At 43.3% G+C, this 23,267-nt stretch overlaps 9 protein-coding genes across 9 annotated transcripts; 4 read left to right on the plus strand and 5 right to left on the minus strand.

Moving 5' to 3' along the window:
- Window positions 1-26: 26 nt before the first annotated feature.
- BYT42DRAFT_562567 (N-terminal C2 in EEIG1 and EHBP1 proteins-domain-containing protein) lies at window positions 27-1,570 on the minus strand. The gene is made up of 6 exons (XM_051567484.1): window positions 1,355-1,570; window positions 1,048-1,294; window positions 923-972; window positions 770-864; window positions 629-702; window positions 27-537 (listed from the first exon to the last, which is right to left on the minus strand). The coding sequence occupies exons 1-6, from the start codon at window positions 1,510-1,512 to the stop codon at window positions 451-453; spliced, it is 711 nt and encodes a 236-aa protein (XP_051425132.1). The 5' UTR covers window positions 1,513-1,570; the 3' UTR covers window positions 27-450.
- Window positions 1,571-1,607: 37 nt separating this feature from the next.
- On the plus strand, window positions 1,608-2,642 carry BYT42DRAFT_261401 (uncharacterized protein). The gene is made up of 4 exons (XM_051562756.1): window positions 1,608-1,992; window positions 2,058-2,176; window positions 2,247-2,336; window positions 2,418-2,642. The coding sequence occupies exons 1-4, from the start codon at window positions 1,820-1,822 to the stop codon at window positions 2,591-2,593; spliced, it is 558 nt and encodes a 185-aa protein (XP_051425133.1). The 5' UTR covers window positions 1,608-1,819; the 3' UTR covers window positions 2,594-2,642.
- A 600-nt stretch (window positions 2,643-3,242) lies between these two features.
- BYT42DRAFT_592697 (rab-GTPase-TBC domain-containing protein) lies at window positions 3,243-5,767 on the plus strand (the record flags this gene model as incomplete). The annotated part of the gene is made up of 9 exons (XM_051570638.1): window positions 3,243-3,466; window positions 3,546-3,790; window positions 3,863-4,076; window positions 4,138-4,275; window positions 4,339-4,635; window positions 4,691-4,695; window positions 4,788-4,927; window positions 4,995-5,414; window positions 5,489-5,767. The coding sequence occupies 9 exons, from the start codon at window positions 3,243-3,245 to the stop codon at window positions 5,765-5,767; spliced, it is 1,962 nt and encodes a 653-aa protein (XP_051425134.1).
- Window positions 5,768-7,865: 2,098 nt separating this feature from the next.
- BYT42DRAFT_529476 (uncharacterized protein) lies at window positions 7,866-12,368 on the plus strand. The gene is made up of 10 exons (XM_051565390.1): window positions 7,866-8,613; window positions 8,730-9,380; window positions 9,472-9,765; window positions 9,846-10,118; window positions 10,183-10,350; window positions 10,456-10,834; window positions 10,911-11,441; window positions 11,520-11,660; window positions 11,727-11,875; window positions 11,939-12,368. The coding sequence occupies exons 1-10, from the start codon at window positions 8,089-8,091 to the stop codon at window positions 12,092-12,094; spliced, it is 3,267 nt and encodes a 1,088-aa protein (XP_051425135.1). The 5' UTR covers window positions 7,866-8,088; the 3' UTR covers window positions 12,095-12,368.
- Window positions 12,369-13,464: 1,096 nt separating this feature from the next.
- On the minus strand, window positions 13,465-15,708 carry BYT42DRAFT_612150 (uncharacterized protein; the record flags this gene model as incomplete). Its single annotated transcript, XM_051571589.1, has 11 exons — window positions 13,465-13,554; window positions 13,620-13,824; window positions 13,901-14,012; window positions 14,082-14,229; window positions 14,297-14,462; window positions 14,523-14,693; window positions 14,760-14,956; window positions 15,037-15,264; window positions 15,321-15,496; window positions 15,591-15,630; window positions 15,691-15,708. The coding sequence occupies 11 exons, from the start codon at window positions 15,706-15,708 to the stop codon at window positions 13,465-13,467; spliced, it is 1,551 nt and encodes a 516-aa protein (XP_051425136.1).
- A 2,225-nt stretch (window positions 15,709-17,933) lies between these two features.
- On the plus strand, window positions 17,934-19,030 carry BYT42DRAFT_612151 (3-oxo-5-alpha-steroid 4-dehydrogenase-domain-containing protein; the record flags this gene model as incomplete). Its single annotated transcript, XM_051571590.1, has 4 exons — window positions 17,934-18,177; window positions 18,245-18,597; window positions 18,663-18,837; window positions 18,903-19,030. 4 exons carry the CDS (start codon window positions 17,934-17,936, stop codon window positions 19,028-19,030), a joined length of 900 nt encoding a protein of 299 aa, XP_051425137.1.
- Window positions 18,844-20,351, minus strand: BYT42DRAFT_261548 (uncharacterized protein). The gene is made up of 3 exons (XM_051562757.1): window positions 20,257-20,351; window positions 19,710-20,190; window positions 18,844-19,625 (listed from the first exon to the last, which is right to left on the minus strand). The coding sequence occupies exons 2-3, from the start codon at window positions 20,128-20,130 to the stop codon at window positions 19,312-19,314; spliced, it is 735 nt and encodes a 244-aa protein (XP_051425138.1). The 5' UTR covers window positions 20,131-20,190; window positions 20,257-20,351; the 3' UTR covers window positions 18,844-19,311.
- On the minus strand, window positions 20,218-20,937 carry BYT42DRAFT_492531 (C2 domain-containing protein; the record flags this gene model as incomplete). Its single annotated transcript, XM_051564157.1, has 4 exons — window positions 20,218-20,327; window positions 20,414-20,546; window positions 20,613-20,717; window positions 20,887-20,937. The coding sequence occupies 4 exons, from the start codon at window positions 20,935-20,937 to the stop codon at window positions 20,218-20,220; spliced, it is 399 nt and encodes a 132-aa protein (XP_051425139.1).
- Window positions 20,938-21,118: 181 nt separating this feature from the next.
- BYT42DRAFT_562582 (RanBP1 domain-containing protein) lies at window positions 21,119-22,485 on the minus strand. Its single transcript, XM_051567485.1, has 3 exons — window positions 22,043-22,485; window positions 21,870-21,976; window positions 21,119-21,755 (listed from the first exon to the last, which is right to left on the minus strand). Exons 1-3 carry the CDS (start codon window positions 22,082-22,084, stop codon window positions 21,359-21,361), a joined length of 546 nt encoding a protein of 181 aa, XP_051425140.1. The 5' UTR covers window positions 22,085-22,485; the 3' UTR covers window positions 21,119-21,358.
- Between the last annotated feature and the right edge of the window lie 782 nt (window positions 22,486-23,267).

Genomic DNA, 23,267 nt, shown 5'->3' on the forward strand with positions numbered 1-23,267 from the left:
AAACGTGCTCATCGACAGTTACACGATATATGCCCAATTTTCCTGCTGAGCACCTGTTGCTAAAGATTTTATGGTCCGGACCCTATTTGAGTCTCCGAAGCTTGGCGCAGCCATGTTCACTGAGGTCGCTGCAAGGTGGATTTTTCATTCCAAGAGAACAAGTGCGCAAGAGACATTGCAGCAAGCAATGCTTACATCCAACTATCACGGTCCTTTTTCTCTACCGAATTCATCCAAAAACCACTATATAATTGCCCTTGCAATGCCCTCAAGGGAGTTCAAGTAAGCAACACTCATGGACCTGGTTGTTTGTGTTGTTTGTTTATATTACAGTCTATTTTGTCGGAACATATACAAGAGGAATTAAAAGACAACATTAAATACAAGGACCCGAAAAAAAAAGTGAGGGAATAATAATACAAAGTGGGAGCCGATCAGCATTGTCGCCCATCACAGATGGTTGTCGATGAAAAGCTGTTCCACAAGGTCTTTAGGAGACACGCGTTCGGAAGTACTGGTTTGTCTACAAAATTGAGGCTACAACATCACACCATAATCAATACATCCCACTCAACTGGTAAACCGAGAAGCAATCTTTTATAAAAATAAAAATAAAAAAAAAACTTACAAGAGACATGACCGAACTTGATTTTCTCACCATGGACACGCCCGCGCGTAAATCATTCTCAAAGCTCGCTTCACCTAGAAAGGATATCGTCAGCATTTCATTCCCCGGATCCTGCCATTTGATGCTCCATTTTTCTTTTACCTAGTGATTGTTCTTCAATGGCTCGATTACGGTCTTTGCGCTCGGTGATCAGGGAGGGGATATCGGTAAACATGTGCTGCTTTTTCAATGGCGGTCTGTAAAATGGTTATCGTTAGCATTGGTGATGCAATTAATCAGTCATTCAATGCTTACGTTGAAAACTCGGCATCGATTCGAGATTTCTGGGTCAAATTTATCGATAACTATAGCAAGCTTGAGTACAATGCAACCATAGAAAAAGGGAAGCGCAATAAAGACAAAAAGAAAGAAACAAATACCTTGATGGTGGAATTGAATTTACAGTGATCGAGTAGATACCTTCGTGTGGTCAATCCGGAACGAGAATACTCAGATAGATTGATGGTCAAGTCGCCAATGGCAACAATGGCCTTGCTACCACCCAACTGCTGAAACACTTCCAGTTTGAGTTCGCAAGGGTTCAGTGCTTGGTGCTTGTTGATGATCAGTTGCACCATGGTATTTGCAGGCTGATTCCACACGATACAGTGATCCTTGATAGATTCTCTACAGGAATAGGGTATAAGTCGAATAACGTTGATAATGGACGAAAACAGATGTCGCTACCTAGCTGTGTATCCGTTGGACGGTGAAGCATGCTTTATGCGCCATTTGACGAAATATAAACCACTGACCAGTGGCACATTGGCCAGATCCTGTATGAGAAAGCTAACGTCAAAGTCCACCTTCCGATGACTCGAAATGAATAGGCGGGAAAATGACATAATATGCAGGAAATAAGAGAACGCAGGAAAACGAGCGAAATCGAGAAAAAAGCCTAATTGCACTTTTTTTCTTTTTTTTTTTTTTTTCTATCGGATTTTGACCCGTTTTCAATGGCCCAAAAATTCGTATCATCTGACTCTGAAAAAATGAGAGGCCGGAGCATATCACTCTTGGTGGAGAAATCGCCAAACCTTCTTTGCTCCCCTTTTGCGCTCCATTCTCGTTTCTTGAAATTCCTTCTCGTCTCTCGTATTTTTTTGTCTTTTTCTTCTTTTTACTCTTTCATTCCTTCAGAAGACAAGCAAGATGACGTCGAATGATCCGACCGCATACACTGTTTTCACTTTACCTACTCACGTAGATGCCCCTTTGAGCCCCTTTTGGATCGTGCTTCGAGAGAATCCATACTTTTATCTTCAACAGACCAAACGACAAAAGAACGCCATCGTACGCAATGTGCTGGGCACACTGCAAAACGTGTAAGAACACGAAACCTTGTCATGTAATTGACCTGCTTTTGAACTCATGTCTTTGTCGCATGTAGTTTGGATACAAAGCAATCACCCTTTCGCATAATATATCGACGACCCAACGGTACTTGTCTGCAGATAGCAGCAGCGGAAAACGAAAAACAAGCAGAGATTACATGGCAGTGGATCCAAGGTATGACATAGCTTACGAATGCGTATCTCTGCGTTTTTTCCATTGATATTCACCTTTCGTTCGCACCCAGAGCATCTGGTGCCTGCTTTGGACATTTTAGAGAATTCGGAAAAAGAAGCGTTTGTGGTGACCAAGGTCAACTCTATTGTCACTCGTCGAGGTAAATTAAACATCCCGTGAACCACGTAAACCATGGCTACGGCCCCATAGCTACTATCTCATGGCTAAACGTTTCCATTAGATGCAGGAACCGACGAGATTTCGATGGATGAGAAAGTAAGAAACGCATCCAGGAGTTTCCGACAGACGTTTAATGTTCCGGTCACTGAACGTCTCGTCAATTGTAAGTCTGTGCGTTCTCCTAGATGGGTGGATGAACTCTCTCGATTTTTCTCCGTTACTGGGCTTCCCTATTGACTATGAATATTACAGATTATTCCGCGGCCTACCATACCAACCGTCTCACCAGCCAAGGCTGGTTATATATCAGCGAAAACTATGTCGCGTTTTATTCCTATTTATTGGGTTTTGAGACCAAAGTATTGATCGAATTAAAGGATATACAAGATATCAAAAAAGAGAAATCCAAGCGTGGTGTATTCGCTGACGCTATTCGTCTCATAATGAAGGATAAAACCGAGGTACTCCCCTGAAACAAGTCCAAGTATCGTGTTCAACTTGATTACTAACCCTTCTTCTTTTGTTTGTCTTCTATTTTGCGTAGCACTTCTTCTCCAATCTGTTCAAGCGGGATGAAGTGCATGAAATTCTTGTGCAACTGACCAGTTTAGCTATGCAGCGATTGTTGAAAAACACGGGACTGGAACAGTCACCGGGAAGCGACATGGCCATCAGTATTCAGGACAGCGAGATAGATGCGGCCAATGACAAGGAACTGTCGTCGACAAAAATGGCATCGTTGCCTGCTGCCGAAATCCGAAAACTGATTCAACCTCTTAAGACCAACTTGGCTGCACAGAAACGAGATGAGAAATTTAGAGCTCGATTTCGGTTACCTTCCAGTGAACATTTACTTCTCACCGCGGACTGCATTCATACCGTCATGATGTCCGACGGTCAAAGCGACCCAAAACCGGTGACTTACCATGGGCACCTCAGTCTCTCCGAAGCTTACTTGGCTTTCAACGCAACGACCAAAGGCCAGTTTTTCGAATCCGTCTTGCCTTTATATACCGTTCGTCGCGTCGAACGATTAACGGATGACGCCGCTTCTTTCTCTATCAAGATCGTCACTTGGCATCAAGCCGAACGCTTATTCCAGCTTCAGATGTAATTTAAATGGTCACCATGTCTTGGGTTTTGGGTTTTTTTTTTTCTAACTTGCCAGCCACTTTATTGATTGATGCAGATCTGAATCGCAGTATCAAGCCTTTTCGAACGCATTGACCTCCCATCTCAAGGGACAAATTATGCAAATGAAAATGCTGAAGCAGTTCCTCGGTACGTGCGCGTCCGAAGCGCTGTTGGCTGATAAATCAAAGGACGATTTGGACAAGCTACCGGGCGGTCTGGGACTTGAATTTGGTTTTCCAGGCGACAGTAAAAAACTGAAAGACAAGACAAAGACTCGGCTTTGGAAAGAATACTTTAAAGGTAACCGATCTTGTCTTTTTGGCATATTTATTGGGGCTGTCGCATTTATGATAACGGATATCTGCTTTGCAGTGCACGGTAGAAATTTGACGGTGTGCAAGACGCCACGATTTGGTAAACTGCTCCGTGTGGGATTGCCAAATCGATTGCGTGGTGAAATCTGGGAATCGTGTTCCGGAGCTATGTACCAACGGTTCATGAATCAAGGCCTTTATGCAAGAATTCTTGAAGAAAACAAAAATAAGAGTTCATTGAGCTTGGAAGAGATCGAAAAGGATCTCAACAGGTGGATACTGACGAGCTAACAACACTATCTATTCATACGGACGTTAACCTGGTTCTTGTAGATCATTGCCTGAATACTCTGCCTATCAGACCCCGCAAGGTATCGACAGTCTACGAAGAGTGCTCAGTGCGTATTCATGGAAAGATCCCGAACTTGGCTACTGTCAAGCGATGAACATTGTCACTTCAGCGATATTGATGTAAGTACCTCGGAGGCTTCTCCTTTGAGGGCGATAATTCTGATAAAATGGTATTGTTTTTAGCTATATGAGTGAAGAGCAGGCTTTTTTCACACTCGGCGTGCTTTGCGACGATATGCTACCTGGTTATTACAGCACCTCTATGTATGGGGCACTGCTTGATCAGATTATTTTTGAACACATGCTGGAGACGACGATGCCACTATTGCACACCCATTTTAAAAAGACCGATATTCAGCTTTCAGTGGCGTGTCTACCATGGTTCCTCAGCTTGTACATCAATTCAATGCCTCTCTTGTTCGCCTTCAGAATCCTCGATTGCTTCTTCATGGATGGGCCCAGAATATTGTTCCAGATTGGGTAAGTACGGCAACCCCCGATACGTAATTTCTCTTTTGCTAATGTAATTTTTCAGCTTAGGTACTGTTAAAGTTAATACCAATAGAAAGAAAATGCGTCCAGTGACTAATATTTTTCTTTTTCTTTTTCTTTCTCTTCTTTTTTTGTTGCAGCCATTCTAAAGATCAATGGCGATGCTTTGTTGCAAGCGACAGATGATGGTGCGTTTATGAATATCCTCAAGAATTACTTTAATTCATTGCATGAACCACTGTATCCCAATTCCGAGGACGCCAAAGCGAAAAATTTGACGGTAAGTCCAAGTTTATCTATCTCTCACCTCGCCATCGAGGCGTTCTCTGATGTCATTATGCGTTTAGAAATTCAATGAATTGTTACTTGTGGCCTACCGTGAATTTAGCAGTATCACGGATGACAGGGTCCGCGAACTGCGTCAAACCCATCAACTCAAAGTCGTGGCCGGTATCGAATCGTTCACTAAACGTTCAGCGATCCGTAACCTGGATAACACTGCCGGACTCAGCAAGGATGAATTGGGCATCATCTACGATAAATTTTACAATGTCCTTTACTACAAACAAGTCCGAAACGATCGTAACGATTCACGCATGGATGTGGTATCCTTTGAACGATTTATGGGCGGTCTTGCGGGATGGGCCAAATTCACATCGGAAGACCAAGATCCGGATAAGGAACGATTGACCAAAGTGGGCAAAACATTCCTGACTCGATTGTTCCAGCAATTTGATAAAAGCAATGCCGGTGATCTGAATTTCCAGGTACCGTTGTATTGGCTATAGACTAAGCCAAAGTTGATAATGATACATTCAACACTGACACATCTTGGATGTAGGATATTGTGGCTGGCATGGGATCGATTATCAAGGGAAATCACAACGATCAAATTAGTCTCTTCTTCAAGCTTCATGACGTCGATCAAGATGACCATCTTAGCCGAGATGAACTGTTGGAACTATCGGAAACTTTGCTTTGGATTTTCAGACGAACCGTGGATGAGACAAAGTTGAGTTCGGTGTCGACTTTCCTGCGACATGCTTTTGAATATTCTGAACCCAAGACTGATGACGATAACTCTAATGAACGGTTCCTATCGTTGGCATCATTGCGGTAGGCCAACCATTGCCGTATTCCCATTAAGACATGAGCATTAATCCTTGCGCTTTATTTTTTTTTTTTTTTCAGTATGATTATTCTAGCCGAAGAACCGCTGGAAAAATTCTTTGAGCATGAGTTTGCCGATTCATTCATATTATCTGAGAAGGCGGTGGAAAAGCAACGCAGCCTGGGTAGAGAAATCTTTGACAGTTTGTTTGCTACAGGGGCCAAGTTCGCCAGCGGTCGTGCTCAATTACGTCCAAAGCCTTTGCCCAAGGTACCTTCCAGCCGAACCTCATTTACGTCTGTCTCCTCCGCCCCATCTGCCAGTCACGTCTCTCTGTCTGTCTCCTCTTCTCCTTCACTGAATGAATCACCTGCCGTAGAACATTCAGGAGAACCCTCGGTGGAGAAATTCCCCAAGAAACTCGATACCAAAAATCAAGGTACCAAGCAAGAGCAGACAAAAGTAGAGCAGCCTACACCGGAAGACAAGCCAGTCTCGTCGACCTCGACCGCTACACCGGCAACTGCAAGAACGGCAGCAGTGGCGACAGCGACTGCAGCAACTGCGGCGATAGCAGGAGTCGCTTTGGCCTTGGAAAAGGAAGCGGAAACGCAAGACAAAGAAGACGAACCAGTGACCGGCAAAGATGTTGAAAAGGAGGAATTGGCGGATAATGCACTTGAAGATGAAGCCCCGGTGAATGAAGAAGAAGAAGAAGAAGAAGACGATCATGAGGATATGGAAGGCGGCGACGTTTTAGAAGAAGTGGATCGATTACTACAGGAATACGGTGACGATGATGAGGACGACGAAGAGGAGGAATATGATGACCTCTAACAATGCAGAGCAAATTTGAAAGATCGTACTTATTGACGTCTACGGCCATCATTTCTCAACCACAGCTAAATTATTTTCATTTTTATCATTTATGGATTAAAGCCAATCATAAACATACATCGCGACTCTAGCATTACACTTGAATCATGAATTTAGACCAATACTTTACCTGGGCGTTTCCTGAGCACTTGTCTTCAGTGCTATTACAATGACTCGATACATCATTTTTATGCCATCCTGAAAAACATGGAGTCTTTTGACTAGCGAAATACATTTTCACCTTATGTTTTAGAATGCGTGTCTCTTGCACGACATTGGTGTCGCAAACAGCGACTTTAAAAAGTCTAAAGTCGTCATGCAGGCAACAAAATAAATTTTTGATTCGAAATCACTTGACTTGGGAATCACTTTTTGACTTTCCGAAAGCATGGGATGCATAGAGTGGGGAGCCTGTGTCTCGCGGCATGATGACTAGGTAAAAGCGGTTTATTCGGAAGCATGATAGGTTACTCCATAGCGTGCATAGCATAAAAGTTGGATTTTTATGGTCAACTCGTTGTAGGACTTTTCATTCCGATGAAGTGGCTATGTTTTCATCATCCAGGTTGTCAAATTTGGGTTGTTATTTTTTTTTTTTTTCGATTGCTACTCCTTGCATGCAAACCAAAAAGATGATGACATGCGTGCCACTTGACCAATGTGTTACCTAGAAACAAAAAAAAGTGGGTTCAGTGAATATCCACCCGTCAATATTAGCTACACTCGCATATAAAAATTCAGCCGAGTCATGAGCAGCTACAAGCGCCATTTTGATCATTGATTCTTCTCCCTTTTATCATTTACTCTTGCAGAATTTTTGATTGAAAAGGGCCATGGATGTTATCAGCCTGCAGCCAGGCAGTCAGACCATATCAGGCGTGGGAAATTGCATCGTGGTATAAGGTTGCTTCCATGTCAAAAGCGACCAAGTAAAAAGCAAAAAAAGAAGGTCTTGAATAAAATAGGAAAAACAAGGATTCAGAGAGTTTTGGAAACAGGCTTCTTCGGATCACGCCAAACAATGCTTCGGGATCTTGATGGATTTTGGTTCTTTTTTTGGGCTTCTGGATGCGGAGTTCCAATGTGTGAAAGCGCATCAGCATCCTCAGCCTCGTTCAGCCCGTGAAAATGGTCAAAGCATGAACCAAATAGACGACCAAAACGGTCAAGAGAAAACGATCAGTATGAACTTTGTTGGATTATGTTAGTGATTACAGATAAGCTGAAATAAGAGAGACAAAAAAATGGGATTGCAGAAGAGTCAAATTTTGAGCCATTTTTTTTAGGTCTGCAATTTTTGTTAGGTTGGTGGAATTGCCAGTTTATCGAATTTTTTTTTCTTTTCTTGAATTAGTTGTTTTTCTCATTTCTCTGTATTTCTTTTATTTTTCACACTTAGAACTTGGAGAAAACGTTGGCTTTATCCACCCTTTTTCCTTACTACTTGCAACTTCATGGGTTTGCATCGAGCCTTCTCGTCTTCCCCATCGTCACGATCGACCCCACCAGCTGCTCTGTCGCCACGTGAGGACCTGACGAGATCGAATAGCAGCTCGCAATGGAAAGTGAGCTCTAAATGGTTGAAACGACTGGGTTCCCGTCGTACCTCCACAGCCTCCCCTTCACCAACCGCCACCCCCACAGACCGCGGTGCTTTGGTCACCATCGTGGAGAATGCACAACACAATGCGGTCATGCCATTCACACTATCTCCGCCTCCCCTAGACTGGAAGACCGACTATATTGCTGGAACCAATAAATCCACATCCTTTCCTACGTCTCCAAACCCCACCAACAACACCACGACGGAAACTGACGAGACGGAAAACCCCAACGACCAAGTATTACCGTTGCCCCGTAAAATTTATCCGGCATTGTTATCGTCGGTCGCTTTGGAATTTCAGCAAAAAGTCGTTTTAAGTGACCGTATTAAACACAACATTGAATACAAAGCGGTATTCGATGGTCAAGAAGCAGTGGTAATGTTCATCACCATTCTCGTTTTCTTTTTTTATATATGTACCTGGGGTTGCACGGAGTTTTTATTGGTTGTCATCATTCATGCCCCTTCGTTTCTCACAAATTTTCTTTACAGGATAAACTTTTAATCATTCTTGGCACCAAAAATCGCTCACTGGCCATCCGGGTGGGCCGATCCCTAGGCGCCCAACGGTTATTTCACGATGTCCACTACGAGAATGAACTTATGGATTCTTCCTCAGAGATTTATCAGTTTTCGCAACGAGTGGCGTACTATGACGACGATCGATTGTCCCACAGCACCATGACTACCGCCACCACCCTCAGCAGTCAAAGTAGTTGCAGTACGCTTCATCAGTTGATGAACGACGATGATAACGATGACGACGACGACGAAAATGCCCATGGAGAAGGAGACCAAACAATGCGGTCTACCAATGGGCTGCAGGATCCAGATCGTCGCGTGAATGGTATCTTTACACCGCTCACTTATTGTTATGCGCCTACATGCACCAAACAACATCCTTGTTACAGTTATGCGTGCCCCCAGAAACGGAAATACCGAGCCGGTAGCGTGGATACACGAGGGGCCAGTTCAACCCCGCATGCGTACTTGCAAAAGGAAACACAACAACTGTGGGTCACCACCGTTCCCTCCGCAGTCAGAGATTCGATTTCACCTAGAGATCGCAAACGACAAGAAATCATTTACGAACTTATATACACAGAGTTTGACTATGTGATGGATCTTGAATACATACACAAGGTAACAAAAATGCAGCGCCCCACCGCCCTCCTCTTTGGTCACTTTCTTATATGCTGTCCGAATTTATAATCGCTCATACTCTCATGAATAGATGTGGATCAATCCTTTACGTGAATCCGATGTCATTCCTTTAGATCGTCGAGAATATTTCATCAAAAAAGTGTTTTCGAATTTGTATAAAATATATCAGGTCAATTCACGCCTCATCGAGGCATTGCTGTTGCGACAAAAAGAGCATCCGATCGTACACCATATTGGCGACATTCTTCTTCGCTATGCTGTAGACTTTGAACCCTACATACACTACGGCGCCATGCAGTACGAGGGCAAATGTGTTTTAGAACACGAACGATTTCGGAATAGACGTTTCAATCAATTCGCAGAGGTAAACCCCCGCATTATCATCGCGCGTTTGGAGACGACCTATTCATCTATTCATTTTTATATCGGCGCATTATACTGTAGGAAACCGAACGTCATCCTTCATCGCGAAAATTGGAATTGAATGGTTATCTTACCAAGCCCACGACACGATTGGGACGCTATACCTTGTTTCTGGATAACATTTTGAAATATACACAGGAAGATCATCCTGACCGCCCCAACCTGTTAAAAGTGATGGAGGTCATTAAACAGTTTCTAACACGCGTCAATACGGAAACTGGCAAAGCCAAGAATCGATACGATCTGGATCGATTGCATCAACATATTCTCTTCAAAAATGAACAAGATGAGCTGGTAAGTCTTTTCCTGGTGTGCAAAAAGAGAAGATCCAAAATGAACTTACCTTGATCAAAACTAGGACCTCAACTTGATGGATGTGAATCGTCAGATTATCAAACAAGGCACACTTCGAAAGGCGTCTACTTCGCACTCTACAGAATACCATGTGATTCTGCTGGATCATTATTTACTTATCACCAAAATGAAAATGATTGGCGTGACCGAATACTTTATCGTACAAACCAAGGTAAATTACGATCTGCCTGCATATTACTGCTTTTTGATTTCATTGGAAGCCAAAGAAGAAGAAAAAAACATTAACTTTACGGCATGGTCTCGTGCTTGTTTGTAGCCTATTCCTCTACCTTTGCTTTCAGTGACCGTGCCTTCCACACGAGTTCGCGTGAAACGGACCGTGTCTGTACTTCCGCAACTTGCTCAATCCAATCTTGGCCCCGAGTTACCGAAACGATCCTTGACCGATGCTCAGCCACTAGATGCAGGAGTTCACGGAGAAATGGGATATCCAATTGCGTTTCAGCATTTGGGACGTTACGGAACCGATCAATTTGTTCTCTATGCATCGTCGCTGGCGACACGCAAACCGTGGCTGGACCAAGTGCAAAAGCAACAATCAGTCTACGAAAAATTGCCAATTTTCAAACCAGTGCCACGCATTTCGTCCAAAGTATTGCCATTTGGTGTAAAAATTCATCAGTTGATACTTTTTTGTGAGTCTTATCACCGCGGCATTTCCCAACGCGTTATATAAGAGTACTGATCAATTGGGTGTTTTTTTACTTGCAGCTAATGGAAAACGGTATGCTCTGGCGACGGATGCAGGCGTTTACGTTGCTAGTGCGGATCAACTTGGCCGACCCAAACGTATCTTGGAGTTGGAAAAAGTGACGCAAATTCACATCATGGAACCGTATCAGCTATTGCTCGTGCTGGCTGACAAGATTCTCTGGGAATATCCTCTATCGGTATTTGACCCAAAGTGCGAGAACCCACTGACAGGAAAGAAAGTGCAAGGGCAGGTTCCCTTTTTTCATGTGGGTACATGCCTAAATCGCACTCTCGTCTGTGTACCGCGTACGTCACCACTCAAGTCGACCATCACCACTTATGAAGCATGCCACTCCGAGACCAATCGAAGACAAAAGATGTTTTCCAACTGGATGCGATCGTCAGCCCTGAATGATCTGCACTTGCAGCGGTTCAAGGATGTCTATGTCCCGAGCGAAGCGTGGGCTCTCGATTTGACCCCCAGCAAAGTATTGATTACCAGTCCGCGTGGTATTATTCTGGTCGACATGCAAACCGCCAAACCGCAACGTAAGATGATAAAAATGGATTACAAGGGCTGCTTTTTGATTATTCGAATGTTCATTCTTACCATGGTGATCTTTACAGAATTATTGAATCCTAGAGATCGCCAATTGTCGTTTGTGACCGATCGAGAAAAGGAAGAATCCAACTTGAGTCTTCGTCCGACCGTCAAACACATTCATGTGTTCCGCACTCCCTCGGGACATCACTTTGTGTGTTATGACGGTAAGTGTCCCGCTAATGGATCCTATGTTTTTTTCTGGCAAATGTATTCATTCGCGTTGGTTGCAGAATTTGCTTTTTACATTGACGGCAAAGGCAACCGTGTACATCCCAACTTTTTCATCGAATGGGCCGGTGCGCCGGAATGTTTTAGCTTTCATTTTCCCTATGTGATTGCCTTCGAACCGTCTCTTATTGAAATCCGCAACATCATCACTGTAAGTAATCTGATCCTCCCTGCATAATAATGGGTTCAACGTATTAAACCAAATATTTGATAGGGTGATCTTGAGCAGATTATTCAAGGAAATCACATCCGCTGTATCCAACCGGGCCATAAATTGGATAAACCCGTTATCTTCTATCTGATGGAGGATCCTGACCGACCTTTCCAGCAAACCGTCTTTGAGCTTCAGTTCTCCAAAGAAACGCATTGATACCTGAACCCTTTATCTTATTTCATCCGTGACGACGAGATGAACAATTTTGTTTTCAAGGCAATATCTTGATTGTCTGCTATCAAGAACCTTCTGTCTTGAAAAGTTAACATCTCATTGCCGTGTAAATTTTCTACATAGAAGCTGTATTTTTCTCTTACCGTAATTCTATCTATTAATCACCTGCTTGCATTCTCTTCTATTACTATTGCCTATTATTATTATCATGCTAATCCCTTCCTTTTCCCTTTCTGTACGCGATATTTTATCCAACAATGTTTCTTATAACAATCTGTGATGACTTTTTATGATGAACTAATGTGGCAAGCAGCAGTATTAATTCTTCAAAGTATAAAAATTAGACTGTATAGCAATAGAGAGATGGTTATCCTCTTTCGAATGATGTAAAAAATGTAATTTTTGTTTATTTTTTGTCAACCGCCCTTCAGCACTATCGCCATCGAGTGCTTTTGCCCTTCTGCTTCGTTAACATGCTCACCTGAGCAGGCATAGAACATTATTAGCTTGTCTATCTGCTTGATGGTTACTCATACCATGCCTTCTTAGTGATCTCCAGATGACGTTTTTACATTCTTCAATTGTCAATGAAAGATGTTCCAACGCAAAGAGCCGCCTCTGGACAATGTGCCTATCCATCAGGTATGGCTTCACACGGGCGACTCTACTGCTGATCCCTTCTTGCATGCAACATGCGCCTGACTGTGTCTGTGCTAACGTTTGACCGACCTAATGTAGCGCGACGATGCGTTTTGTTATACCAAAGTATGGCTCGCTTGTCCCTTTCTGTCAGTTTTGGTGGCCGTCCTACAGGTTTGCGTTCTGCTGGAACCTCATCTTGTAGTAAGAGAGAGAAACACGTAAACAACGAAAAATTTTAATCTGCGCGAAGGGCAGATCTGCCACTTTACAGCAAAGACATTGTCTACCGTTACAGCCTTATTATAAACGTGAAAAAGGTGAAAAGGTTGAAAAAGGAATTGTAATATGAAAGATCAAGTCATTGAGCAGCACCTTCTGTTCCGTGAGATATAAATGTATGGAAAAAGAGGCCTCTCTCCTTTTTTCAAAAAACTGTTAGTCTTTTTTTCTTGGCTACGAACCGGCAGTGACTTTCCCAACCAAGAGGGACTACCCACCACCTACTAAGCGGATATGAATATTGGAAAACTTTCAAGTAGGTGCCGCGACAAGGGATAGAAAGACGGGGCGTTTTTCCAATGCGAATGTATAAAGGACTGGCTTAGTAGACTGGGATCCAGTATATTGTTTTTGCCTCCTTTTTGGTTGTCGAGCAAGTAATATGTAACAAGAACAAAAAAAAAAAGTAAATCATATATTGTATTTTGTTTTTAACCAATGGTGTAATCGTCCGCAGCAAGCATCACTTCCTTGGAAAAGGTGATTGGCGAATGTGTCTCTAAATTCTCGACGCTCACCACCTAAAAAGAGAAAGTTGAGGAATCAGCAAACAGACACGGCAGTGTAAATCAGCATCAGAACTTACATCGACATCGCAGATCAGTCGTTCGCTCACAAACGCAACCATCACAGGGAAGAAGCCCGTCACATCATCAGCAGGAATACTGCATTCAAGTAATCCAGACTTGTTCGAACTATTGATAAGAGGCAATTGCCATTCGAGGACACGTCGCTGACGATCGATAAAGTAGTTGCCATCCACGTTTTTTACATTGGCTGATGGCTCGCCACTAAATTAAAAAAAAAAAAACCATTGGATTCAGGCACCGTTTTTCCCCCATCATGAACTACAGTGAGCACACTTACGGGAAGGGGATAGAAATAACGACGTCGTGCAATTCCAAGTGATCTGACTCCAGTTCGTATTCGATATTCACATCACAAAGACCATTACCAGCAGGTGAAGGCCAGCAATTGACTGGAAAGAGAAAACATGCACATCAATCCCACCATTTTCACCTCTCGTCAGATTTTTTAATATACGTACTTATTAGTGGCACCGCTGTTTCGTCTTGAGTGGTATATTTCCACTTGACTACCTTCAAGTTCTCGTTCAATGGGAAAGGTCTTGATTGATCTCGCATTTGAACCACGTTTTCATTTTTGAAGGCCACCTTATCTACGTTGGGATGGGTCTAAAAATGAAAGAACAATGTTAAGCACTCGATTCGTCTCTTTTCTTTTGGCCAGTTTCCTCCATACCTTGAATTGAATAGCACTGTCATCTGCTGAACGGAGCGCAAGACGTACGCGCGCGTTGTTTGGATCTGCTACTCTCAATGTCAACACACCCTTCACTTCCAGTTGTTCCAAATCACCATCTCTGTTGGCCGTCATTGAAACATGTTCTTCAATAGTGACGTGAACGCTGTTTGAAACCCATTTAGTACCCTAGACACCGATCGCTGGTATTCCTAATCCTTTTTACCTTTCATGATTCTTGTTCACGGCACTGCTTACGCCCGAGAAAGAGGAAGAAGAGGATTTAAGCAGTGGTTCTTCTACCTCAGTTTTCATGGCTTCAAAAAGATCGGCGGTCTTTGGTTTACGACCCAGTTGCATGCCTCTTGCTTTGGAGGCAGGCGGCGTGGATGATCGTCTACAAGAAAATGGACGGTTAGCGATGATGAAATGCAACTTTTTGCATGGAAAATCAAGCTCGTACCCGACATAGCTGGGGGTTTCTGTAACGGTTTGAACGGTTGGTTCCAAAGATGGCGAGAATCTACCGCCGTTAAAGTTGTTGGTGGAACTAAAGTTGCCTTGCATGAACCCTTGGCCACGTTTGGAGGCTTCCTTTCTTTGCATCTCAAACTGTTTCGCTCTTCTCTTTAATTCTTCCTTTGCCTCTTGTTCTTTGTTCTGCGAGAAAAAGAAGAAGAAAAAAAAGTTGACCTGTGAGTCTTGCAACCCACGCGACAAGGTGTGAAAGATGAGTTTACCTTGGCAATGATTTCCTGAATTCTTTCTTCGTGACTCTCCATTTCAATGATGCTCTTGACTTGTGACAAGTTGACGTTTTCTCTGTAGCCTTCAGAGATGATTTCGTCAAATGCACACAATAACTCGAATGCATTGCGAAGGATGTCTTGCTCATCACACGAACGGCAAGTGTCGGTGACCACGCGTGCAAACAAGTGCAACGATTCAATGTCTTGCAGGATATTGGACTAGTACTACGTTAATTGCAGGTTCGCGCTACAATCAAGCAGCAGCTAAATTTTACCTGACGGTTGGTAATCAAGACCATGAAGAGTTCCTCCAGGGGTTGATAGACATAACGGACATGCTCTGTCTCGATAGTCGTGTGCTGTTGTCCTGAGCTCGTCAATTTAGGGAACGACACCAAAAGCCCTTCAATGCGAGAACGTTGCAATTCGCGGAACTGACGAGAGATGATAACTGGAGAGGAGGTGAGAAAAAATAGAAAGGGAAGACGTGTCGATGATGAGTGGATGGTTATTGTAAAGGTGCATCGAGTTTCATCCTGTGGTACCTTTGCCACTCTTGGTGACGATAGACGCTGCTAAGACGACCTATAACCGACAAGGAATAAGAATGTATCAGACGTGTTACCGTTATAATGCGTTGTGAACGTAAATGAAGTATACCATGACAAGACGTTGATAATGTTTCTGCTTAACAGATACGGGAAAGCGAATACAAAAAATAAAAAGGCGGTGTGTTGGCACACCTAGAAAATATTCAGGCTCCGGAAACGATCATTTCGCGACCGAAAGCTGGTTTCCTACGGACACGACAGTCCGGCACGACAGTCCGGCACCAAATCTCGCTGGGCGCACGTGATGTACACGGCACTCTGTGCAACCTTGGGCCAGTAAGATGTGCACGACTGAATGCTACGTCTAAAGTTTACATGTTATGAAGCACGTCTTAAAGGCTATGTACAGTAAAGTGAATGAAAAATTAAAAGCCACTTTGGCCTAAAAGCGCCATAACCCAGCTGAGAAGCCTTCAATGGACCGAGAAAAAGAATGAGCTATCAAAAAATTAATTGGGTATAATATGCACCGACTGTGCCGAAATCGGCACAGTAAAAACATTCACTTTTCTCAAAAGTAAGATAAGCAAGCGGATGGTGTATCCTATATTAAACAAAATTTTGGCTTGGCTTTTTTCTCTAATTATCTTTTGCGATAGGGTTTTTGGTTGTTGAAGTATAAAGTAATTCAAAAGCTTGGATCTGGGAAACTTTTAGGTGTGCCGAAATCGGCACAGTTATCGTTGTCTCTATCGATTTCTTTTCCTACTTCAAAATATGTTAGCTTATTAATGTTTGTATTGTCTTTATCAAATATATCTGCAGCTAAAGTTGTCATAACTGCAAATAAAGTCATCAGTGGAAGGGTTATAACCCGGTATTTTGGCATTGTAACTCTTAATGTTATTTGACAGCGTTAGTAAACCCAAAAATCCAGACAGCATCAGGTCAAAGCATTGATATTCAAGTATATCACTTACTGTTTACTTGGCAACAATATTTTACAGGAGCATAATTTGGTGCCATCCCTATGAAAAAGAAAGCCATATTCCCCTTTTTATACCAGGATGAAATGTACTTTACCCTCTTTACTTTCTCTCTTTCATTATGATTCTATAACCTTACCTCAATAATGCATAGTACCAACCCAACATCAAGTAAAAAATACAACGACTTCACACCAAGAACTTATATGGTTTAAGAAGCAAAGGAAGCAGAGATTAATAAAGGAGAAGCGTTTGCGTGAGGAATCCGAAACACAGGACCAAGGTGTGTAATACGTAAATGCTTACAGATAAATTGCTGCAATTGACATATATACTCTATCATTGGTAGCTTGCAAAATGGTAAAGGTCCGGACATAAAGATGCAGTAGTCTGGAGCCTTGCAAAAAGTGCACAAGCCAAGGCACATACGACCCTGCAAACCCACATTCCAGTAGCCGTTCTCCTCGTTGCCCTTTCCACAATTTGCTACTAGACGAACACCTGGCGCAGAAATTCCAAGGCCATTGCAGGTGTTTTGTTGTCAAAATCGGCCTCACAAAAGCTTTGAACTTGAACGAATGGTCGGTTTCGCAAGGGGAGTGACGATCAAGTCCATGCGGTTCGTCAACCATTCCTTTTGCATCTTTTGGACAACCCCGCCAACGACCTACCCTAATATCGCTTATTTTTGAAGAACTTCATACAGCCATTCCCTGCATCAAAAACTTTGCAAGACCAAGCTGTCACATACGCAGACATCCTCGCATACCTCGCCGAACAGTCAGCGAAAATATTTGTCAACAACATCGTTATGCCTTTTGTGAGCAGAGCAAGCGCTACTTTTTCGTCCGAATCCGAATGCTCTTACCGGTAACGTCAGAATCAACAAAATATTAGCTTTTCACTTATTTGACTGAGATAGAATTTTGATGATCAACAATCACGGCATCTTATGGCGTACATCTACAGTTGCATGACCCCCGGGGCCCATCGATTGGCCCGAAGATGTGGGGCATACCGCAGAACTAGATATCATGGTCGGCGAAATTTTGGAAAAAAGCACACAACCTTACAGTAGATAGAAAATTCATAGAAATAGTTACTACTACTACTTCTCAAATAAAAATATAATTAATTGAAAATTACTTAAAGATAACTTGATAATTTCTTAGCATTTGCAAAGAGCTCAAAGGTTGCCAGCAAAGAAAAGACTCGCTTGACCCATTTGCGACTCTATCAACAAGACGGAGTCTTAATTCGAAAAAGCAGGTCTTTCGAGCGGGGAAATAAAGATAAAAAATGTCGCCAAAACGAGCGCGCTTGAAAATTTTCCAGGTTGTCTCGTTTCCCCATGAAGATCACCATCGCTTCGCGTAATCCCAAGTCTTCCAAGTTCCCGGTAACCTTGGAACTTGCCGGTTCCCCGGACACCGTGACAGTACATGATGTTTGCGAAGCGCTTCACAAGAAGTTTCCCAAATACTACCCCGCACGTCAGCGATTGACAACCCAAGACAAACAACCCTTGGACGCCGACAAGACATTGACCCATCTCGGGATTGCTGACGGCGCTACGGTCATGTTCAAGGACTTGGGTAAAAAATTATACTCTACAATAGTCTCATGAATGGTTGTTGATACTAAAAAACGCGATTGGATTAGGGCCCCAAATCGGCTGGCGTACGGTGTTCTTGGTGGAATACGGAGGACCATTGTTAATTCATCCATTGTTCTTCTATTTATCCAAACTATTTTACGGTCGCAGCTTTGAACATTCGACCATGCAAACGGTGACGTTTTGGTTGGTCATGGTCCACTTTTTGAAGCGCGAGTTGGAAACCTTGTTTGTGCACCGATTTTCACATGGTACCATGCCATTGACCAACCTGTTTAAGAACTCGGCTCATTATTGGTTCCTCTCCGGTATCAACCTTGCCTATTGGGTCTATGGTCCATGGTACGCCGATGCAGTGAGAAGCGATGTTTGGTTGTATGGATCCGTTGCCGTATGGGCTGTAAGTATCTTGAACTATCAATGTCTCGGGGATCCAACAGACAATTGACAAAAGAAAAACGATAGTGGGCTGAATTATCCAACCTTTGCAATCACATCACTTTGCGCAACTTGCGTCCTCCGGGAACTCGCACTCGCGCTATTCCTTACGGTTACGGCTTTGATCTTGTCTCATGCCCCAATTACTTTTTCGAATTTATCTCATGGACTTCCGTCTGCTTTTTGACCACCAGCTGGAGCGGTAAGTGATATCTCCGCCAAAACGCCCATTTCGCAGTTCAAGCTTAGTCATGATCAATCTTCTAGCTTTTCTCTTTAACATTGTCGCCACCGGTCAAATGTACATCTGGGCCGTCAAGAAGCACAAGATTTACCGAAAAGAATTCAAGGGCTATCCTCGTAACCGAAAAGCCATGTTCCCCTTTATTGCTTAATTTTCCTTGGGGTTATTATTATTTTCCCTTTTGACAAGATGTTACTTGTATGTAATACTAATGGCACAATAAAAAAAAGCATAAATGAATATTCTATATCACTGAAATTTTTGATATACAGTAAACTGTAGGAATGGTAATTCATTGCATCAAAGAAGGAGGATGCATCAAATGAGGGAGGACATGCATGTGTTAATAGTTCATATACAATTGCGTGCTACAAAAATTGGGAGTATGAATAAGAAATAAAACAAAACACATTGGATGGAAGGATCTTTTGTTTAGAATGTAGGATATCCCGGTCGGGGAGGATACCCCGTGGCGCCAGGTGGATACCGTTGAGGTGTCGGTTGTGGAGGGTAATGAGATCCACCAGAGTGAGGAGGAGGTGGACCGGAATGTGGATGTGAGTAAGTAGGACGCGCGCCAGCGTAAACATGCTGACCACCAGCTCCTCCCGCAGGGTGCACAGCACCATGAGGCTGAGGTGGTGGAGGTCGTGAAGCAAAGCTGGCGGAGCGATGTGGTTCAGGGAATGGTACTGACGATGGCGGCGGTGGATAATGCACGGGTCTTCCTTGCATAGGAGGGTGACCTAAAACACTAGATCAATAAAACCCAGTCCACTCTATAGCGAAAAAGAAAAAGAAAAAGAAAAAGAAAAAAAAAAGAGATTTACCGTGGTGAGCTGGCGGTGCAGTAGGTTGATAGGGTGCTGACAGCAACGGCGCGGGAGGCAATGGTTTTGAAGATGGACGGGTCGGCAATGGATGATGTTGCTGTTGCATGGGACGCGAATATACCGGGGCCATAGGCGGATGAGGCGATGGTTGATAATGCGATGGTGGAACCGGACGTGCTACACCCGAACCAGCAGGTGAAGGCATAGCATGTGGCATTGGATAAGGCGACGGTGCAGGCCTCGGATGCGCGTGATATGCGCCGTTGCCGTTGGTGCGAACGGGAGTGGACATGGATTGAACAAGATGAGGGCGAGGCGGTGGATGCATCGGACCGGATGTGACCATCATGGGCGTCGAAGGTGCGAGCGTCACGGGGGGACGAGGATAAGCCGGACGCATTGGAGGTGGAGGATGCATCCCCGTCGGTGGTGGACGAGCAGCGTATCGCACTGGTTGTTGAATCGCAGATGCCGGTTGCTAAAAAGAAGGGTCCAGGATTTTAGCTTAGCGTTTGTAGCATAAGAAAAAAAAAGAATGGCTTACGGCTGAATAAAATGTCAATTCCAGGTAAATCTCGCCTGCCCGCTTTCCTCGAAACGTCAATGGAAAGAAATCTAATAAAATCGACCGGGAACAATGCAATTGCACAGAGTCAATTCGTCTGCTTCATAGATTTTGCAGGTTTTGGGCCAGACATTACCGTCGTGTTCTCCTTCTCTCAGCACCTTTGATAAATCTACGTAGCCTTCGGCTATCAAATTGCTTATGTTGGTGTTTTTATCAAAGAGCTGCATATGCAGCTTCGTGGCGCCTACAGGAACAGGCAAATTCACCTGTCAAGGGCTCAACAACTCAAGCTGACCGGGGAACATTCTTTTTTTTTCACCAGTATATATTACCTGATCATCCCAGATGGGATTCTGACCACCTCGTACATCGGTTTTGGTTTTCATGGCCACATCACCGAGACGAAAGACACATAACGGATCTTGCTTTCCAGCCACCTATTACAAAAATTGAATGGGTGATTGAGATCGCGAGAAACCAAGTAGTGACAGCCATCAAGCGAGCATCTACCTCAATATTGGGTAAATTCTCCTAACATGAGCAAGGCAATGAGTGAGAAATAAGAGACATGGCTACTGTTGCTAAGGTGGGAATGGGGACATTTACTGCTTTTAAAGCGACGACAACGAGTTCACCAACGATACCCGGAGGGAACATGATGAAGAGGTATTAAACAAATGTATTAAAAAGAACAGAAAATTTGATAACGAATGAAAAAATCATAAGAACACCGAAACAGCGCTCCCCTCGAGCACGTTTCCCCCTCCACGTTTTTGGCGGCCTCTTAAAAAACCCTAATGCAACATCACCAGCCATTGCTGTTCACTTCAAAAGAACCTCAAAAATCAATGTGAAAAGTGATCAGAAAAGAAACCATTATAGTGATTAAGAAAGCAAGATTGAGAGAGAGTATTACAGTTGAGAAAGAAAGATGGGTGAAAAGAAGAAAAAAAAAAAAAAAAGAGAGAGGGAAGAAAGGGCAAAGGTGCTGTTTTTCTTTTTTTCTTTTTGGTTTCGTTGTGCTGTCTTGATTGCTTTTTTTATTTTAATGGAGAGCTAAATTGTGCATTTTCACCATTTAAGCGTCGGTCTTCTTTTCTTCCTCCTTCTTGTCGTCTTCCTTGGCCTCACCCTTCTTGAGAGCCTCGTTGCTCTTTTGAGCCTTTTCAAACTCTTCCTTGAACAAGTTGGCATTGTCGGAATTGGCGAAACGGATAGCCAAAGTTTCAGCCTTGGGTTCGCCGTCGGAAACGTCGGCGGTGACATTCCACACCCAGGAACGGTCGGATCCCACATTGGGAGACAAGGTCATCTCCTTGGTGACGAGATGGTTGGCACACACCTTGAGGGTCTTATCACGTCGCATCAATAAACGAATCTTCTTGGACTCTTTGTGTTGCAAGAACTTGACATCACCCGTGCCACGTTCTTTCCATTCCTTGGTGGTCTTTTCGTAGCGGAACAACTTGGCTCGCCTAGCGCCATAAAAGTTTAGTGACACCCCAACTCCAAGCTCCTCTTCATCCTTCTTGCATTTTTCTCTTCTTCCCCCAATTCTTCCTACTTGGTTTTTCTTTCATTTTACTTACATTTTGAAAAGAACATCTTCATCTTCTTCAAAAGTCTTAACATCGACCTTTTCCAAGGTGACGACAGGTTCAAAATGAACATCAGGAGATTCTTCAACTTCTTCCTGCTGTACGCGTCATCATATTGGTTAGCTCCGTTAGTGTCATTGGTCATCCATCCGACGGGTACATACCTGTTCTTCCTTCACAATCTTCTTTTCTTCAGTATCGGCCATGGTTGTTATATTCAAAGAGATGGATGGATAGGGGGGGTTAGGATGGATGGATTAATGGATGAGGATGGGTGCGGAGAGTGGGAAGAAGTGAAATTGCGAATGGTTGGGCCGGGATTCCCTCGGACTGAGCTGGCTGTATATTTTGTATTGTAAACTGTTATGCAAACTATTTCCTTATTCTGCTGGCCCTCTCATGACAATCCTCCAATCTGCTCTTTTTCAGCAAACTATTGAGGCGACTCATTTTTTTCAACGTTTTTTTTATTCATCGTTTCTTCTCGCGGTTCTTTGATCATTGTTGTTTAGTGTCATTCCCATTTCATTCTCTCGTTGATTGACGGAGTTTGTATTTTCATTTCCCTCGATGGCCTGAGCATGAGCTTTTTTTTTTTTTTTTTTTTGGCAGTAACTTGCAATGAAGTTGAGCTTGAACAGGCCGAGAAAGGTCGCTCTCAAAATAACCTATTGGGAAAGCGTGCAGTTTCTTTTTCAAACCCATTGAATAAACAAACACGCATTGAAAATGAGCAACGGCAGCTGCTGCTGCTGCCTTTTTCTTTTGCGCTGCGCTTATATATGGTCATTGTTTCTTTTATCAGCCAAAACGCTGCCTTTGTTTACAGTTGTATTTCCCCAGTATTACATTAGCTGAAAACCAAGAACGATTGACATACCTGTCTGTGGTAACACCAGGTAACAAGACAGCACGTGCTCCAAACAAACAACCATTTGTTCGCCATTCAGTACCAATTTGCATAATTGCACTTCTTCATGTTCCGCCGGTATCACCCCCGTCGGCCTCAAACTTGTCACATATGGAGCTTCATTTGAGGTCCCCATGTGGTTTACTTTGAAAAAGGACACCCAATAGTTCGTAAACTTGCACCATCATTCTATCATGTCTATGAACCAACCCACTGCATCTTTAATAAGATTCTCACGTATGGGAAGCGGTTTCATATTTCAATGGAAGTGGCCCCGTTGTTCCGGAAGTATGTCCATCAGCTGATATTCTTTACATGAAGCCAAATAGAACGGCATCACATGGGATAAAGAAGTCGGTTGGGGTCCAAAATTTTGTTCGTTGAAACCTTGACCGGCGGGTCATCTGCTGGGCAAATAAAAAGCGTTCTAGAAGATTTGCATTGCTTAATTCCAAAAGTCTTTTTACTTCATGTCATAT

The sequence above is a fragment of the Radiomyces spectabilis genome, assembly GCF_025331425.1.
Source record: "Radiomyces spectabilis strain NRRL 2753 chromosome Unknown BYT42scaffold_4, whole genome shotgun sequence".
NCBI classification, from domain to species: domain Eukaryota; kingdom Fungi; phylum Mucoromycota; class Mucoromycetes; order Mucorales; family Radiomycetaceae; genus Radiomyces; species Radiomyces spectabilis.

Excerpts from the sequence above, each read along its gene's own strand:
- BYT42DRAFT_261548 (XM_051562757.1), bottom strand. The coding sequence starts at position 20,130 with ATGCATCCTCCACCTCCAATGCGTCCGGCTTATCCTCGTCCCCCCGTG. Across the intron at positions 19,626-19,709 it reads TGCACCGCCAGCTCACCACG|GTCACCCTCCTATGCAAGGA; the intron begins GTAAATCTCTTT and ends CTAGTGTTTTAG.
- BYT42DRAFT_562582 (XM_051567485.1), bottom strand. The coding sequence starts at position 22,084 with ATGGCCGATACTGAAGAAAAGAAGATTGTGAAGGAAGAACAG. Across the intron at positions 21,977-22,042 it reads AGATTGTGAAGGAAGAACAG|CAGGAAGAAGTTGAAGAATC; the intron begins GTATGTACCCGT and ends TGACGCGTACAG. Across the intron at positions 21,756-21,869 it reads GAAGATGTTCTTTTCAAAAT|GCGAGCCAAGTTGTTCCGCT; the intron begins GTAAGTAAAATG and ends TTATGGCGCTAG.
- BYT42DRAFT_529476 (XM_051565390.1), top strand. The coding sequence starts at position 8,089 with ATGGGTTTGCATCGAGCCTTCTCGTCTTCCCCATCGTCACGATCGACC. Across the intron at positions 8,614-8,729 it reads TCGATGGTCAAGAAGCAGTG|GATAAACTTTTAATCATTCT; the intron begins GTAATGTTCATC and ends TTTTCTTTACAG. Across the intron at positions 10,835-10,910 it reads TCATCAGTTGATACTTTTTT|CTAATGGAAAACGGTATGCT; the intron begins GTGAGTCTTATC and ends TTTTACTTGCAG.
- BYT42DRAFT_562567 (XM_051567484.1), bottom strand. The coding sequence starts at position 1,512 with ATGTCATTTTCCCGCCTATTCATTTCGAGTCATCGGAAGGTGGACTTT. Across the intron at positions 1,295-1,354 it reads TCCAACGGATACACAGCTAG|AGAATCTATCAAGGATCACT; the intron begins GTAGCGACATCT and ends CTATTCCTGTAG. Across the intron at positions 865-922 it reads ATCGATGCCGAGTTTTCAAC|ACCGCCATTGAAAAAGCAGC; the intron begins GTAAGCATTGAA and ends ACCATTTTACAG.
- BYT42DRAFT_261401 (XM_051562756.1), top strand. The coding sequence starts at position 1,820 with ATGACGTCGAATGATCCGACCGCATACACTGTTTTCACTTTACCTACT. Across the intron at positions 1,993-2,057 it reads CTGGGCACACTGCAAAACGT|TTTGGATACAAAGCAATCAC; the intron begins GTAAGAACACGA and ends TGTCGCATGTAG. Across the intron at positions 2,177-2,246 it reads TACATGGCAGTGGATCCAAG|AGCATCTGGTGCCTGCTTTG; the intron begins GTATGACATAGC and ends GTTCGCACCCAG.